The 19,072-nt window shown below is 39.2% G+C and overlaps 1 protein-coding gene across 1 annotated transcript; it reads left to right on the forward strand.

The window, feature by feature from the left end:
• The first annotated feature begins 7,314 nt into the window (after nucleotides 1-7,314).
• Nucleotides 7,315-8,086, forward strand: LOC142165300 (uncharacterized). Its single transcript, XM_075223881.1, has 2 exons — nucleotides 7,315-7,447; nucleotides 7,500-8,086. Exons 1-2 carry the CDS (start codon nucleotides 7,315-7,317, stop codon nucleotides 8,084-8,086), a joined length of 720 nt encoding a protein of 239 aa, XP_075079982.1.
• Nucleotides 8,087-19,072: the final 10,986 nt, after the last annotated feature.

Genomic DNA, 19,072 nt, shown 5'->3' on the forward strand with positions numbered 1-19,072 from the left:
CTTATGATATAGTGAAGTGCCTCATGATCCGTATGAATAATCACTTTTTCACCCATCAAGTACGGGCGAAACTTTTCCATAGCAAACACAATGGCAAGAAGCTCTTTCTCCGTAACGGTGTAGTTGACTTGGGCATTATTCATGGTCTTGCTTGCATAATAGACTGGATGAAAGATTTTTTTGATACGTTGCCCAAAAACGGCCCCCACCGCTACATCACTTGCATCACACATAAGCTCAAAAGGAACACTCCAATTTGGAGCGGTAATGATGTGAGTAGTAGTCAACTTGAGCTTTAGCAACTCAAAGGATCTCATGCAATCATCATTGAAATGGAACTTGGCATCTTTCTCCAAAATCTTGCACAATAGGTTTACCACTTTAGAGAAGTCCTTGATGAACCATCGGTAAAATCCCGCGTGGCCTAAGAAACGTCGCACGCCTTTGACCGAAGTTGGAGGTGGAAGCTTAGAAATCACCTCGATCTTTGCCTTGTCGACTTCAATGCCATTCTTTGAGATCTTATGGACAAGGACAATGCCTTCCTCAACCATTAAATGACATTTCTCCCAATTGAGCATCAAGTTTATTTTTTCGTATCTTGCCAATACTTTGTCCAAATTTGCTAGACAATCATCAAAAGAATCCCCGACTATCAAAAAGTCATCCATGAAGACTTCAAGAAAATCCTCCACCATGTCCGTGAAGATATCCATCATACACATTTGAAAAGTTGTCGGTGCATTGCACAATCCAAATGGCATTCTCGAGAATGCAAAAATACCATAAAGACATGTGAAAGTAGCTTCTTTTCATCCTCCGGAACAATAAGAATTTGATTGTAGTCAGAATACCAATCAAGGAAACAATAGAAAGCATGTCCGGCCAATCTATAAAGCATTTGATCTAGGAAGGGAAGTGGGAAATGATCCTTCTTTGTGACTTTGTTGAGCTTGCAATAGTGCATACACACTCTTCATCCGGTCACTGTTTTTGTAGGAATCAACTCATTCTTGTCACTGGTGACCACCGTCATATCCCTTTTTTTAGAACACATTGAACTAGAGAAGTCCACAAACTATCGGAGATAGGGTACACTACCCCGGCATCCAACCACTTGATCACCTCGTTTTTGAAAACCACTTGCATGGATTTATTGAGTCTCCTTTGATGTTCAATAGATGGTTTGGCACCTTCTTCAAAATTAATATTGTGCATGCAAAATGCGGGGCTTATCCCCCGAATATCCTCCAAAGTCCATCCAATAGCTTTTTTCCTCTTTTGTAGCACCGCTAATATGGAATCTACCTGCACATTAGTCAAACAAGAGGAAAGAATAACTGGTAAAGTAGAAGAAGGGCCAAGAAATTCATACCGAAGATGTGGAGGTAATGGCTTCAACTCCAAGATGGGAGGGTCCTCAATTGAAGGCTTTGTTGGAGGAGTGGTTCTATTCTCAATATCCAAGGACAATTTGCGGGACTCATAAGTGTACGACCCCATTCTTTGCAAAGCATTCTCACATTCCACATAGCCCTCTATTTCTTGATCATCACAATTGAGTAATACGGCCTCCAAAGTATCATCAACATTCATCACGACACTTGTTTTATCAATAATCACATCAGTCACTAAGTCCACGAACGAGCTCACCTCATTGCTATTGGGTTGCCTTATAGACTTGCACACATGGAAAACCACTTTCTCATCACCAACCCGGAAGGTAAGTTCTCTAGCTTCAACATCAATTAGAGCCTTCCCCATAGGAAGGAAAGGTCTCCCAAGAATGATCGGCACCTCATAGTAAACCTCACAATCAAGAATAACAAAATCCGCCGGGAGAATGAATTTTTCAACAAGAATCAACACATCATCAATGATATCCAACGGTATCTTCATGGTACGATCCGTCATTTGCAATCTCATAGATGTGGGTCTTGGTTGCCCAATTCCCAAAGTCTTAAAAACGGAATAGGGCATCAAGTTGATACTTGCCCCAAGATCACATAAAGCTTTAGCAAAGTCGGCACTCCCAATGGTACAAGGGATTGTGAAAGCGTCGTGATCTTTCAATTTAGGAGCCATTGAGTTCACAATTACACTCTCTTGATGTGTCGTCTTTATAGTTTCACAATTCATTGACCTCTTCTTTTTCACCAAGTCCTTCATGAACTTTGCATAACCCGGCATTTGATCCAAAGCCTCAACCAATGGCATGTTGATAGATAGACTCTTCATCATGTCAATGAACTTTTTGAATTGGTTCTCTCCATTTTGCTTGGCAAGCCTTTGAGGGTATGGAGGAGGAGGCCTTGGCATTGGTGACTTAGCCTTTGGCACTACCGATTCTGGTATGTTAATAATATGTTCCCTAGACGGGTTCACTTCCTCATGAGTCTCCTCCACATTTTCATCAATATAAATTCTCACCTCATCATTTGCTTGAACTTCATTGCTTGGCATCTCATCTTCTTGTACCAATTGCTCATCATCTACAATTTTCTTTTGACTTGAGGTGGTTGCATCCCCGCCTTTTCCACTCCTTGTAGTAACGGTCATGGCATGTCCCGTGTTGTTCCCACCCTTTGGGTTCACCACCGTATCACTTGGTAGTGCCCTCTTAGGATGAGTGTTTAAAGCTTGCAAGATTTGCCCCAATTGAACTTCCAAATTGCAAATTGAAGTGTTGTGAGAGGCTAGTTGAGCATCGGAGTCGGCATTCTTCTCCATCATTTATTTGAACATGTTCTTAATTGGTCCCATATCATTATTGGAAGAACTCAGACCTTGGAAAGGATAAGGAAGCAGGTTGCTCGATTGTTGATATATCGGGGGCCTTTGAAAACCCGACCCCCAGTTTCCTTGGTTATTGTTCCACCCTCCTTGGTTGTTTCCTCCCCAATATCTTTGATTATTGCCACTCCAATTGCATTGGTTATTTTGACCATTCCAATTTCCTTGATTGTTTTGATTGTTCCAATTCCCTTAGTTATTTCCACCATTCCAATTACTTTGGTTGTTTGAATTCCAATTCCCTTGATTTCCTTGTGGTTGTCATTGTTGTTGATTTGAGCCTTGATTGTTATTTCTTTGCCCTTGAAAGTTGTTCACATATTGTACTCCCTCCTCTTGTTCATTGTACAGTTCATCTTGATCAAACCCACTATCATCTTGCACATAATTTTCAACACGGTTTTGTACTTGAGGACCCTTTTGCCTTCTCTTGTTTACCATCATACTAACTCCCTCCCTTAAATTGACTTTCTTAGGAGCTTGCACTTGTTGAAGTTGAGATTTGGCTAGTTGATGCATTGTGGTGGTCAACTCGGCAATTGGTTTCCCACGATCATGTAATTATTTATGCAAGTGAATCATATTTGGATCACCTTGAGGAACGCTTTCTCTACTTTTCCATGCCGATGAAGTATCCGCCATTTCATCTAGAATCTCACAAGCTTCCACATACGGTGTTGTCATGAAATTTCCACTGGCAAGTTGGTTGACCACACATTGATTGGTAGTATTAATCCCCCTATAGAAAGTTTGTTGAATCATAGCATCCGTCATGTCATTGTTTGGGCACTCTTTCATGATAGTACGGTACATTTCCCATATCTCATTCAAAGGCTCATTGGGTTCTTTTTTGAAAGCTAGAAGCTCATCCTTAAGAGTAGCCATATGCGTGGGAGAAAAGAACTTGGAAATAAATTTTCGGCCAATTCATCTCATGTATGGATAGAATGATTTGGCAACCTCTCTAACCAATCCAAGGCTTTCCCCCGTAGAGAGAAAGGAAAATAGCCTCAACCGTAAAGCATCCTCGGAGATGTTTGTCTGTTTACTCCCCCTGCAAGTGTCCACAAACCCTTTCAAGTGCTTGTATGCATTTTGATTTAGAGCCCCGGTGAAGAATCGTCGTTGCTCTAACAATGTAAGCATAACATTTATGATTTGATCGGGAATATGGAACTTGCGTATCCTTCATTCGGTAACACCCAATGTAGAGTCGCTCTTTGTGGAGGTGGGTGGAACGGGAACATTGTTTTGAGGCGGTCGGCCTTATCTATTTGCTTGAGGTTCAAGAGGAACCTCTTCAACTTGATCATCTTCCACGTCCACATCACCCAAAGGCATGTTTCCAAGAGGATCATGGTTGTTGAGAGACATTGTTCACCTACAATTGTTTCACAAAAAGATTAGTAACTCGAAAGGAAAAGAAGACAATTCACACATAAAACCAAATATATAGCTAAATCCGTTTTTAACTCCCCGGCAATGGCGCCAAAAATTGATCTCGTCCAAGTCACACCTCTTATTCGAGGATATAAAATGGTTGATGCAATAGTAATAGCCAACAGAGTCGGGGTCGAATTCCACAGGGAGCTATGAGATTGGAATTTAAGATTATATATTACGGTATATGATTTTGAACTATCTTTGATTACACTTCCATAAATTTGTTTAGTTCTATAGCTAAATTAAACTAAAATTGCAAATAAGTAATTGAAACTAAGAAATTATGTTTTTGTTGTTGTTTTCAAATATTGTAAAACGCCTGGGGCTTTGACCTTCACCTATGTGTTTGTCTAACAGGTTGTAGATGTTAAAGCCTATTTCGTTGTTCGGGGTGTATTATAGCAATTGACACTCAAGTACCCACTCAATACCTCTCGGTGAGAGAGTGATTGTGCCCAATTTGGCTTTCTCAAGACCAAATGGGTATTGAACAAAACAATTGATAAAATGCTCAAGTCGGGTTTTACTATCTCTAGATTCAACCCTTTAATTGGGGCTATCAATCACTTGATTTTATCCCAAATTCTTGATAGACAAGTTTTCCTAGACTAAGTCTTTCTTTCTCAAGTAGAGACCAAGTCAAATAGGCATGAACTAATATTTTCAACCATTAATTCTACAAAAATAAGCAAGAACAAGGCTAAATAATCAACACCCAACCATAAGCAAGCCATCAATTAAGCACCCATTAGGTTTACACAATAGGGTTAGGTCACAACCCTAGTTGGAAATTTAACTACTCATGCTTAGAATAGAAGAAACAGAAGAAGAAATGCAAATTAAACTCATATTGAAAGATTAAAAGATAAAAATGTAATGTTAAATCAATAAAGTAAGCTAAAGTTGCCTAAATCAGTAAAGAAAAATGGCTACAGGAGTTTTGATATTCAAAAACTTGACCTAATTTTGTGAAAGAAGTCTATTTATATAGAGCTGGAATTTTTGGACAAAAATGCCCTTTCGGAGGTTCTACGACCGCACAATTCCATGTGCGGTCCGCACTTTGCTTCAGTCTGGGAAGGAGTAGAATCAGCGACCGCACAATTCTGTAATGCGGCTGCATCTCTCAAATTCTGCGGTCCACACAAAACTGAGTGCGGCCGCATAGGGCCCTTCTACGGACCGCACAAATCTGAGTGCAGCCGCATGGCTGACTTCTGCGGTCGCACAATAATTGTGCAGTGCGCATTTCCTTTAGGCTCGAAATGATACTTCTCTAAACTTGAGCTCTAATATAGCTTCTACGACCGCGCAATTATTGTGTGGTCTGCACTTGGTTCCAAGGCTCTGTTGGATTTCCTTTGCATTATGCAGCCATAAAAGGAATTCTGCAGTCCGCACATCAGCCGTTTTTCTTGATTCTTGTTCTTCAATTAGAATCACTCCTTCTTGAGTTGGATTTCATCTTTGTGACTCATTTTCCAATACTCTTGCTATTAAGCATATTTCATCAATTTTCGGGAATACAATTAAGTATTTTTGGTCTAAAACGAAAGCTAGAAAGCACTAGTAAGTAGTCAAAATCCCCACTTATCATTCATAATGAACTTTTGCACATATTACTACAATGTGATGCCTTTGGGCTTAAATATGCCGAAGCCACTTATTAGAGGCTCGTGAACAAAATGTTCGAAAAGAAAATAGGGAAAAATATGGAAGTTCATATAGATGATATGTTGGTCAAGTCTTTGAATGCAAGTGACCATCTAAAAAACCTTTAGGAAACCTTCGACATCCGAAGGAAGGACAACATGAAGATCAACCCCGGAAAATATACGTTTGAAGTTATCTCCCATAAATTTTTAGGTTTCTTGGTGTCACAAAGGGGGATCAAAGTCAATACCGATAAAATTAAAGCCATCGAAGACATACCAGCCCAGCTGACAAGCTTGAAATAAGTTCAAAGGCTAACCGGAATACTGGCCGCTCTAACCAGGTTCATTTCTCGATTTTCGGAAAAATATCATCACTTCTTCTTACTTCTGAAGAAGAAGGACAACTTCGAATGTGCTCCAGAATGCCAACAAGCCTAAAGGACCTGAAATGGTATCTATTGGGCCCTCCGTTAGCTGTGGTGAATACTTTTCCCCTGCGGAATATCCTTCACAAACCTGAGTTGTCAAGTTGACTAGCCTTTACAAACAAGTTTTGGCCAACCTGGTGGCTAATTTTAGTCCTGGGCTATTGCTTTTGGCCACAAAAGAAGCAGTGATAGTGTCAGAAATGACATCAGGAGTTTGGACCTTGTTCACGGATGGAGCTTACAACGTGAAATAGTCCAGGCTCAGGGTGGTTTTAATCATGCCCTCGGGAGAAATCCTGGGGCAGGCCATAAAAAATGTTCCCTTGACTAACATTGAAGCCGAGTATGAGGTTTTAATTGCAAGACTTGAAATGGCCTAGGGGCTAGACTCCAAGGTCATTGAAATCAAATGTGATTACCAACTAGTGGTAAATCAAGTATATCGAATCTTCGACACCAAAGAGGAGCACATGCAGCAATATGTGGTTAAATCTCAATCTTTGCTCATGTGGTTCAAGGAATGGTCGATTACCCATATTGCGAGAGAAGAAAATGCAGAAACAGATGCATTGGCCAATTTGGGATCGTCCACAGAAATTAAGGGATCAGATTTCGGTACCGTCGTTCAGCTCATGCATTCGGTACTAGATGTGGATATTTATTATAAAGTAAATACAACCAACCTATTCTGGAACTAGAGGAATGAGATCATTGACTACATTAAGCACGGCAAGTTGCCCGAAGACCTGAAGGCATCCGGAGCACTCAGCACTAAACCAACTCTTTACAGCTTCTAGGGAGGGCAGTTATACAAAAGGTCGTTCCAAGGTCCGTTGGCCCAATGTTTAGGAGCCTTTGAGGCTAATTATGTCACGAGATACATTTATGAAAGAATTTGCAAAAATCATTTATGTGCAGACGTTGGTCCTAAAATTAGTTAGGTCTGGATACTACTGGCCTTGGATGAAACAAGATGCGAAGGCATTCCTTCAAAAATGCAACAAGTGTCAACGTCATGCACCGTTGGTACACCAACCGGCAGAATTGTTGTTTTTGGTCCTATCCCCAAGGCCATTCATGAAATGGGAGTTGGATATAGTTGGAACGTTGTCGCCAGCTCCCGGGAAGGTAAGATTTCTTTTAATTCTAATCGATTATTTCACTAAATGGATTGAAGCAGGTCCTTACAAGATAATTGGTGAGATGATTGATTTCCTATGGGAAAACATAATTTGCTGGTTCAGAATACCAAAGGAGATTGCCTGCGACAATGGGCTACAATTCATAGGCTCCAAGGTCACAAAATTTCTTGAAGCCCTGAAAATTAAAAAAAATCACATCTTCACCAGCCCATCCGAGCATAAATGGACAGGCAAATCAACCAATAAGGTGATTATTCAAAACAAAAAGAGGTTGGAAGCAGCCAAAGACAAGTGGCCCAAAGAGTTACCGAGGGTGCTATGGACATACCGGATGACGGCTAAGTCAAGCACAAGGGAGACACCTTTCTTTCTCGTATACAGCACAGAAGCTCTGATCCCAATGGAAATAGGAGAACCGACCTTGCGATACTTGCAGGCGGACGAAGAAGCAAGTAATGAAGCATTGCTGGTCAAACTGGAGCAACTTGACGAACAAAGGGACTTGGCATACATAAGGATGGTGACCCAGAAACAAAGGATGGAAAGGTACTATAATGGGAGGGCCAATCTCCACTATTTCAAAAGTGGGGGACTTGGTTTTAAGGACAGTGACTCAAAACACTAGGGAGCTAAACGCAGGAAAGTTGGGTCACACATAAGAAGGCCCTTACCGAGTTTCAGCTATCACCGAAAAGGGATCATACGAACTAGAAAACTAAGATGGAGTTAAATTGCCGAGCAACTAGAACGTGACTCACCTCTAAAGGTATTACTGCCGATGAGCACTACTTGTACTGAAATTATGTGCTGCACTCTTTTTCTCTTCACCCAATTTTTGTCCCCAATGGATTTTTTGGCAAGGTTTTTAACGAGGCGGCAACGAAAAACATACTTCGAAGAAAACATTATCAGCAGAGATAAGACCTTTAAATGACAAGGCATTGAAGCAACAAACCACTAAGGGGTGGTGAAATAGTCTTTGGCTCGGTGGAAAATTCCAAATGGGAAGCAAAACTTGTCATCGGACCAAAGGCTATTCAACTATGCACAGGTTTTTTCCCTACAAGCCACTAAGGGGTGGTTAGATAATCTTTGGCTCGATAGCAAATTTCCTAACGGTAAATGAATTTTGCTATCGAAACAAAGATTATCCAACCAGTTACTAGTGTTTTTTCTCAAAGGAGCAAGACTTATAATGTTCTAATTCGCATTCTTCACATTCGAACACTGGGGGGAATAGTATGAGAATACGACAACCTGATTGCCACGAAAGTCGAGACAACGAGATCCGGGAACAAAAATGTCTCATCGGGACCGGGGACTGCACAACCAATCCCGTAGAAATTAGTTGTACAAATTAGACATATGTAATGGCATTTCTTGTCTTTCAAAAAATGAATGCTTATGTACTTTTGAAGATAGAAGAAGTAAAATAAGTCCTTTTATTTTTATCTTGTTTCCTGTCCAAACGATGAATTGCTTTTATCATTTGAAAGCTAACTAAGTACTTCAAATACTCGTGCCGAAACGAACATGAAATGTCCTTTTCAAGAGCACCGTAAACATAAGAGAGCCCTCTCTTTTAAAACCTGTACAGTAAAGGGTTGGTTTCAAAAGAGTTTATGCTCAGAACCCAAGTACTATCGGGGAAAAATACACCTGAAGCCTTACCTAATTTGACACAAAAAGAATAAACTTTGAGCAAGGATCAAACAAAAAAAGTACTTTTAATTATTAAACGTGCCAAGCAGCACTAGTACAAAAACACAAAGGGAAAACAACAAAGGAAAAGAAAGCAAAAAAGCTAAACCATATCGCTAGTAGAACTCGGGGGAAGAGAAGCATCTGCACCCCCAAACCGGATCTGCCGCCAGCTCAGGATCTTGGTCTTCATAATTATTCTCTTCAAGTTCCTCCTCGATTCCTAAGAACTCAAAACTGGAACTTGAAGAGTCTGTTGCATTAGGATGATCCGGGAGGCATTCTCGAGCAGTTAACTCCAGCACTCGGGCCTTGCCGATCTCATTGTCAATATCAATGACGCCCGCCTTGGCCTCTTCCAAGGTTTTCCTCCTCATATTATACATATAATGTATTTTTTTGATGATGAGGGAATCCCCTCGGCATTGAAGTTCCAATTTAAGCCAATCAACCTCGGTCAAAAGGCCATCCCGCTCGGATCTCATGGCGCTAAGGCTAAATCGAGATCACGAATAGGGGTTAGATGAACCTTATTATGCTCTATGATCTTCTTATACCTGTCCTCCATCTAGGCACGCTTCTCCTCGGCAACAGCAGCCTCTTCAGCCTTGGAATTCAAGGCTGCCTCTAAGTTATTCACTTGCTCAATAGAGGTAGTCTCGCGCTCGGTAGTGTCACACCTCCTTTTTTACCTACACCCCGGAAAGGGTATAAGGGAGTTTTTTCCAACTTAAAGTGACAATCGAAACGGGATTTGTTTATTCAAAGATTCAGAGTTGCCACTTGGGATAATTTATGGTGTCCCAAGTCACCAGTTTAAAATCCCAAGTCGAGGAAGTTTGACTTTCCTTTTGAAGTCTGCGAACCAGAAATTCTGAATAAGCAATTCTATTAACCCGAGGGAAGGTGTTAGGCACCCCCGGATTCCGTGGTTCTAGCACGGTCTCTTAGCAATTTATACTTGGCTTAAATTATTTAAATACTCATTTTTAAGACCTATGTGCAATTATCTTTTTACCGCTTTTAAATTACTTAGTTTATTCGTAATTAAAGAATTGAGTTACGCGTACGTATACTCTTTTCTTTTGGCGCGTCAAAAATCATGTCACGCGAACGTGTCCCCAATTAATAACGCTTTGTTTATTTATTTAAGAAAAATTGATTGAGGTTGCACGAACGCATCCCTCGAGTCTTTTTAGAGTTAAATTTGCAATTATGTTACGTGAACGTATACATAATCACAATACTAATCTAAATTGAGTCTAAAGCAAACTACAAGATTTATTAATTATTTTTTCTAAAGCTAATTTAAGATTATTGTGAAGGCCATGTTATGGAAATTAATATAGAAAAATAGATAGATTATTTACAGAAAGATGAAACTAGCTTGTGAAATTTTATTAGCTCTTGGCCAATCAGACTTGAATTATCTAAATCCAAGCGGCCAAAATCTTCATTGCTTCAAACCAAAATATGAGGTTCAGTTGCTAAACAATTTTTTTAACAAGAGGCTCAAGTATGGAAATAAACCATCAGCTAATTGAATGCATAAAAATTGCATCAATCATGCCAAACAAACATCAGAGAAAGAAACTTCACAATTGCGTTCATTTACTCTAATTTGTGTTATACGTAATGTGTAATGCTGAAAGAGAATCTTTAGTCCATCACTTGAATGCACAAACACTTCAATCTAATATTTCAAGATACTATAGCCAAAAGAAAAAGCAAAAGCAAAAGCAAAAAAAGGATGCTATTATTTTAACCGCTTTTAATATTTCTCGAAAAAATTAAAAGTTATTTAAAACACATCGCAAGCCATGCTACATAAATGCGCCCGCGGTTTGCAACACATTTTATTTACTGTTGTTAAGATTTGGATTTGGGTCACATGAAATGCGCACCCGAGTTTAGGAAAATAATATTATTAAAATAACGCGCCTAAAGTAACTACGCGTTTTTAACTTTGCGAGGGCCATGAAAAATTTGCTAAATGGCATACCTCAAGTTCTAAGAATTTTAAGGGATACAATTAAGTGAGGGCCACGCATTTGGGATTATATTTCGCACGGCGCACCTCAATTCTATATAAACGGATTTTCAAACTAAAGTTGGGGAGCCATAGACTATTGGTGTTACTAATACGGCTTGCCTCCACTGACTATGATAATTGAAGGTGGATAAAACAAAATGGTAACATACTCTCCAAATTGACGCCTAGATCCAGGTCCTCAAATTAAGAGGCTGTCTAAAGGCGATGGACCTCTTTTCAATTTAAAATGATCCCACTACTCAGGCCCAAAATGGGTTTGTATCTTTGATGAAACAAGAGGATACGTGAACAAACCTCAAGTTCGAATCTCCTGGCATACATTCTGTATTGGAAAATCAAACGAGATATCCATATCAAATCCAACAATGCAAGTTACATATTCCCTCGGATTCGAAACAAATTAAGCTAAGGCAAACCTCAAAGATTTCCAAATGGACAATTTAGCATTAAAATTAACCAAAAATATGCTCATAGCTACAACATGATTTTTCGGTACATTACTTAACCCTTAAGATCATTGGCCCATCAGATGATTCACTTCAAAATCCCAACAGCCTTGAACCCTTACACTTAAACAGGTTCGAATCCAAAGATAAAATGGAACACAACAATGATGATGAATTACTATACATGATGACTAACGAAAGAGCACATGAGAAAATTGAATGCAGTCCAATAATTATTTAAGAAATATGCAGTAATTATCAATATTGTGACCCTTTTTCTTTTTAATCACAATTGCAATGCTTCAAGAATCCAAGAACACCTTCAGCCGAACTGATGGATGTTTACACGAGCCATTGAATACGACTAAACTAATGTCAAACCAAATAATGACTCAATACTAATTTCAGCGAGACCAAGTACAATTATCAGACTACTTCCACATGTGTGGATACCAAAACAGTTTTTTTAGTCTCACAACAGTCCCGATCCAATTACAAGTGAATCTATCTACTTAACATACAGATTATTAAACAGTATAGCATGCTCGAATAGAAATCTAAAGTGAAACAGAATGGAATAAAGGACAGTTGAAATGGGACATTCAAATCCTTCTTTCTCATTTTTTATTCTTCAAATCCAATATTTCAACAATCAATAGCTTTACAATGTGTACCTGATGATAGCAAAGAAACACCGAAGAAAATGGAAGATCAGCGGTCAGCAGAAACAGGAAGGAACAACCCAGTTTTAACCCAAGAAAAACGGCTATTAAGAATAGATAATTCAATGAAAAAAGTATATGGACTGAAAAATTTGAACAACACTTTCGGAACCCAACTCAAACCATTCTTTAATACCCAAGAGAATCAGAAGCTGTTTCAAAATATCAAAAACCTCTAAACTCACAGATGGTTTCAGCCAATTCGAGATTGAAAACCAGAAAATAGAAATCAATGAAACAGAAATTCCCAGTTTTTTTAGTATTTTCAGAGTTATTTTTCTTTGTATTTTTAAGTACCAGCCTCTCTCTTCTGTGTCTATTTCTGTGTGTTTTTGTTCTTCTGAATTTCAGCCCCCTTAAATGGGCATCGAATTAGTGCATTTTCCACTACAACTTATCTTTTCATTTTTAAATTATCCACTCAATTTAGTGCCTTTAGTTAATTTCGTAATGCAATTTCTACCCTACCACTATTAGAAGTTTCTCAATTAGTAACTACTTGCATTAAACTTATACTAACCAGTTGATTATTATACACATTCGACCAAATTATTGAACTAATCCCAGTTATTCTGCCTAAGTGATTAAAACGAGATACTATTTCAAAGTTTTCTAATATCCTAATTATACGAAACACATCCACAAAACCAATCTAAATAAATAAACAGTGAACAAAAATAGTTTATACCAGAGCACTGATCGAATTTTAATTGACCAGGAAAAGAAAAAGTGATGAGGAAGACGAATATCAGGGTAAAATTAATAGAATATAAACATAGAATCAGGACAAAGACTCACCGGCCATTAGTAATTGAAGAAAACCTTCGAATCTTCAAATTTTTTAAACCAGATCTTGACTTTAACTGTGTGTTCTTATCAAGAACACACAGATAAAGTCAAAATTAGCTTAAAGTAACAACGAATCTTGACTCTGTAGTTTTAGGTTTAAAACTTAGATTCACTATTCGACAAGTTCTGGTTTAATTTGAGGGTAACGAGTCGTGGATTAAGGAAGAGGAAAGGGAGGGGGCTTCAGGGTATTAATTTGGGAAGGACTGGAGCCAGCGCCGCCACCGGAAGGCTGTGGTGAATGGTGGCGGCTACTAGGGTTCGTCCCTTCAAATCTAGATTCGAACAGTTCTAGGGATGTTCGAGGGAACTGTAACAGGGATTTGGTATGAAGGGCTTGTGCATGGGGTGTGGTTTTCAGGCGGATTGGAGCCGACGCTGTCGGGTTTAGAGCGGTGGAAAAGGGTGGCGGCTACTAGGGTTACCCGTCTCTGAAGAGACGATGTGAGATAAGTGAGAGGAGGGGGGTGTTCTGAGAGGGGTGTGGTCTATTTGGACAAATATATACTGGGGTGAAATTGGATCCAGGTCGTTCGATCAAACGAGATCAACGGCTTGGATCATCTGACTAATAGGAACGACGTCGTTTGAGCGAGTTAAAGACCGGATCGGTCTCAGATGAAATAGGTCGGGGTTGCGTAATGGGCAAGGCTTTGGGCCGTTCGATCAAATGAAATTGATGGCCTTGATCAAAATGTGTCCAAACGACGTCGTTTGGTTCTGGTAGGGGCAAACCGGGCAGGGAACGGGTTGGGCTAGACTGGGGATTAGGACTGGGGTGGGTTTTTGTTTTGGTCCTGACTAAATTGGCCCAACCAGATTTTCCTCTTCTTATTTTCTTTTACTTTTCAATTTTCTTTTTTAAAAAAAAAAAATTAAAACTTAAAAATCCTAAATTAAATTATAAAATACCTAAATTAGCTTAAAATATTAATTAACTTTAAATAATACCTATCACAAATAATTAAACACTATATTAAAAGAAAAATCACACAATTTGACGAAAATACAAAAATATGTTATTTTTTGTGAATTTTCATTTTTGTAAAACACCTAATTATTAATTAATTCCAAAAATGTAAAAATCAAATCTTAAATGCAAATTCTATATTTTTTGTATTTTTAATGCATTAATAAAATTAAACATGCACACAAACATATGCAAACAATTAGGAAAATCGCACAATAATTCCTAAAAATAACACATAATTAAAGAAAAGACCTAATTTTGGGAATTCTTTTGGAGTAATTCGTATGAGGCAAAAATCACGTGCTCACAGCTGCCTCTCTTTGTCCGGAAACACGAAGAGTTTTCGTGCAAAGATAAAGTGAGCGGATACGAGCGATTTTTGCCTGTTTGAACACTCCGTGGGAAGCATTCTTTTTGAAAGATTTGACCGAACCTCTGCTTCAAAGGTTTCCTACATATCCTTGGCGATAAAGGAATCAGGTCAATGTAGTTCGGAAAGTTTTGGTAGCTGGGACTACCATGAAGCTGCGATTTTACTGTTACTGCTGTTGGTGCTGCTGATACTGCCTACTGACCTCCTTATTACACCATGACAAAAATGAAGAAGCTAAACTAAGCTATAATCTATGCTTTACAAAGATTTATTTCCAAACATGATCTTGTGACTGATGTTGCCTCGTTGACTTGTATTTTCCTCAGAAGTTCCTTTGTGGCTGACTTGAATGGAATTCTTTGAAATGCTTTCCCTTCTTCTCCAAGCGGGCATCTGATTGCTGAACCCTTTAAATGTCTTCCTTTGACTATTGTTTCTTTTCCTCTGTTCTCCAGGCGGGCTCCTGATTATTTGAAATTTGAATTGCTTCTTCCCTTCGTTCTCCAGGCGGGCTCCTAACTACTTGAAATTTGAATTGTATTCCCTTGTTCTCTAGGTGGGCTCCTGATTGCTGAGACTCGAAATGTATTCCCTTGTTCTCCAGGTGGGCTCCTGATTGCTGAAACTTGAATTGTATTCCCTTGTTCTCCAGGTGGGCTCCTGATTGCTGAAACTTGAATTGTATTCCCTTGTTCTCTAGGTGGGCTCCTGATTTCAACAAAATAAACAAAAGCAAAGAAAAATTTCTGCCCCAGTTTGGTAGATGGGTATATATATGAGTGTAACATTTATCATGTTACGAAACATTAGTAAGAACTTGAAAGCTGAAACTTGAATTGTACTCACTTGCTCTCCAGGTGGGCGCCTGATTGCTGAAACTTGAATTGTTGTTCCTTGTTCTCTAGGTAGACGCCTGATTGCTGAATCTTCAACTGCTTTTCCTTGTTCTCCAGGTGGACGCCTGATTGCTGATACTTTAACTGTTGTTCCTTGTTCTCCAGGTGGACGCCTAATTACTGATACTTCAACTGTTGTTCCTTGTTCTCCAGGTGGATGCCTGATTGCTGATACTTCGACTGTTCTTCCTTGTTCTCCAGGTGGACGCCTGAATTCAACAAAAATATACAAAATAAAAGAAAATTTTCTGCCCCAGTTTGGTAGTTGGGCGCATCTGTGAGTGTTAAACTGAATCATATTACCAAATATTATTAAGAATTTGAAAGCTATGTCCAATTATCCAGGGGGTCATGACAACTCTTAACTAAACGACAATTTTAAATCTAAGATATATCTTTTAAAGGTATGACTTCTGCTAAATCTTGTTATCTAAACCAGTTTTAAACTATGTTCCATTATCCAGGAGGGTCCTGACAACTCTTATGCGAACTTTGAAACCAACTTATATTCCTTTTGGTGCACATTTGTCCTATATTTACTACTTATGATTGTTTTAGGGTTTAACCTAGGTCCCATTTTCCAGGAGGGTCCTGAAGTTTCGAATTGAGTCTTGTCTTAAAAAAAATGAAAAATTCAAACCAACTTATATTTTCACGAAGTAGAGCTTATGCTAGATCTTGTACTAATGAATGTTTTGAATTAAAACTAAGTCCCATTTTCCAGGAGGGTCCTGAGAATTTATACGATCAAACTTGCATGGTACTTGCTTTCCTTACAGGGTGCTTCCTGAAATAAATGCCATTTTTGCCCCTGTTTCAAATCAAAGAAAATTTTGTCAGTTTAAAACGTGGTGGTTAGTTGTGGCATTCTTGCTGGGGATGGTTTTCTCTTTGCCATGCTTTACTTCAACAAACTGCCTTGAACTGGTTGAAAGGCCTGTTTTGACCTCATGATTGATCCTTAACTGCAGGATCCCCAACTGTTGTTTTCACTTCTGACCCTTCTGTCTGAACTCGTATATATCCCATGACATTACTTAACCATTCCACTGATTCCACTTTTCACCATACTATCTCCAGCATGTCCTAGCCGTATTTTGCTTTGTGCAACTTTGAATCTGGTAGTACACTTTGACATTCCTTCTTATTTGTTGTAACAAGGCTAACCTTGGAAGAGCTTTAGAGGAGTAAAATTAATAGCAATGAAATGCGACGATTTTGAGAATTAAGTATAAAGAAGAAAATCCAAATTTAGATGACTGTTGGAGATAGGAAAAAAGAACTTATCTGAGTGGAGTCACTGGCACCAATGATCATGGTATGCATTTTGGATTAATCGGCCCAGTCTATTTAACCAATTTCCTTTCCAATTGTTTTACTTTGTTTTCCAAAATTTCCACAACCCAATTTTACTTTCCGCCAACTTACAGACCTTGTTCGACTTGCAGTGTCCTGAAGGGTTTTCATTGACAAACCTCTCTCATTCGTTTGTTCCTCAATTCCTTGTCGCCTTATGGTGCCAACGAAGGTTTTCACCGATAAGACTCTCTTATTTCTACTTTCTCTCAGCTTTCATCGCCTCATGGTGCCCATGAGGGTTTTCACCAATAAGACTCTCTCATTTTTACTTTCTCTCAGCTTTTCGTCACCTCATGGTGCCCATGAGGGTTTTCACCAATAAGATTTTCTCATTTTCATTACTTTTCCTGCTTGGACCAGAGTGTTATCCTGATATGAATCACCTCTATTTGCTCAACTTGGCATCTCTTGAAGACTGATCGGAAGGTCTTTCTTTGGACCGTAATGTGGGCTTTTGGATGGGGTTAGAAAGAAAGGGTATCAAAGGCTCAAAACAATTTGACATGGGTTTAAAATTACAACTCTTGGAATCACATTTCTTATTACAAGTACAACTTCTGCCCCAGTTTCTTGCTTGGGGATCTTTTGCTATTTTATTTTACTATGACCGAGCCATGAGGCTGCCTATGTATCCTTAACAGGAATCAGGTCAAACGTAGTTCACACCTGAATTTCCTTGTTGTTATACTTTCTCTTTTCACTTCTTTTCTTTTATCTTTTCTCTTTTCTTTCTTTTCCTTTCCTTTTTTTTTGTTTGTTATTGATTCCAAAAGAGGGGTATGAAAGAAACAAATGCGGCTCAAAATGGGGAACAAAGGGTAGAGTGTTGAGATAGCGGAACAAATTGCCTTCGTCATTTCAATCTTCGAAACAATGCCCGATACAAACAATCAACAATTATAACAAAGAAATCATACCTAATATCTCTTGACTGCATCGGAATTGATGGCCATGCCTATGCATTTTCCTTCGATATTTGTTAAACATAGAGCACCATCAGACAATACTCTGGTTACAATAAATGGCCCTTGCCAATTCGGGGCAAACTTGCCTTTTGCTTCAACCTGATGTGGAAGGATACGTTTTAGCACTTGCTGGCCCACTTCAAACTTTCGGGGACGCACCCTTTTGTTGTATGCTCTTGCCATTCTCTTTTGATATAACTGGCCATGACATACTGCTGCCAATCTTTTTTTATCAATCAAGTTCAACTGCTCCAAACGGGTTTTGACCCACTCATCATCATCAATCTCAGCCTCGGCGACAATCCGTAGGGAAGGGATTTCAACTTTTGCAGGTATTACTACTTCAGTGCCATATACCAACAAATAAGGAGTTGCACCTACCGAAGTACGGACAGTAGTGCGATATCCCAACAACGCAAATGGTAATTTTTCATGCAATTGCCTCGAACCTTCTACCATTTTCCGAAGTATCTTCTTTATGTTTTTGTTGGCTGCCTCGACTGCTCCATTCGCCTTGGGACGATATGGGGTAGAATTGCGATGTGTAATCTTAAACTGTTGACATACCTCTTCCATCAAGTTACTGTTAAGATTAGCACCATTATCTGTGATGATCACCTTTGGGATTCCGAATCGACAGATGATATTTGAGTGAACAAAATCGACCACTGCTTTCTTGGTCACCGATTTGAAAGTTTTGGCCTCAACCCACTTGGTGAAATAATCAATGGCTACCAAAATGAACCTGTGCCCGTTGGATGTTGCTGGCTCAATTGGTCCAATGACATTCATGCCCCAAGTAATGAAGGGCCATGGTGCCGACATTGTGTGTAATTACGATGGTGGAGAATGAACCAAATCTCCGTGTATCTGGTACTGATGACATTTGCACACAAAATTGATACAATCTCGCTCCATGGTGAGCCAATAATAACCTGCTCGGAGAATTTTCTTTGCCAACACATATCCACTCATATGTGGTCCGCAGACTCCCGAATGTACATCGGACATGACAGCCGTAGCTTGTCTAGCATCTATGCATCTTAATAATCCAAGGTCTGGTGTTCTCTTATACAAAATTCCTCCACTTAAGAAGAATCCATTTTCCAACCGTCGAATTGTTCTCTTTTGATCCCCCGTGGCTTGCACTAGATATATCCCCATTCTGATATACTCCTTGATATCGTGGAACCATGGTTCGCCATCAAGTTCTTCTTCAATCATGTTATAGTAAGCATGATGTTCTCGGACTTGAATATGCAGAGGATCGACATAAG

Source organism: Nicotiana tabacum, chromosome 10 (genome assembly GCF_000715075.1).
Source record: "Nicotiana tabacum cultivar K326 chromosome 10, ASM71507v2, whole genome shotgun sequence".
Lineage (NCBI taxonomy): Eukaryota > Viridiplantae > Streptophyta > Magnoliopsida > Solanales > Solanaceae > Nicotiana > Nicotiana tabacum.

What these genes read in the sequence shown, in the direction of transcription:
- LOC142165300 (XM_075223881.1), top strand. Translation starts at nt 7,315, where the DNA reads ATGCAACAAGTGTCAACGTCATGCACCGTTGGTACACCAACCGGCAGA. An exon ending in TGTCGCCAGCTCCCGGGAAG is followed by an intron (nt 7,448 to 7,499) that starts GTAAGATTTCTT and finishes GGATTGAAGCAG; the next exon opens with GTCCTTACAAGATAATTGGT.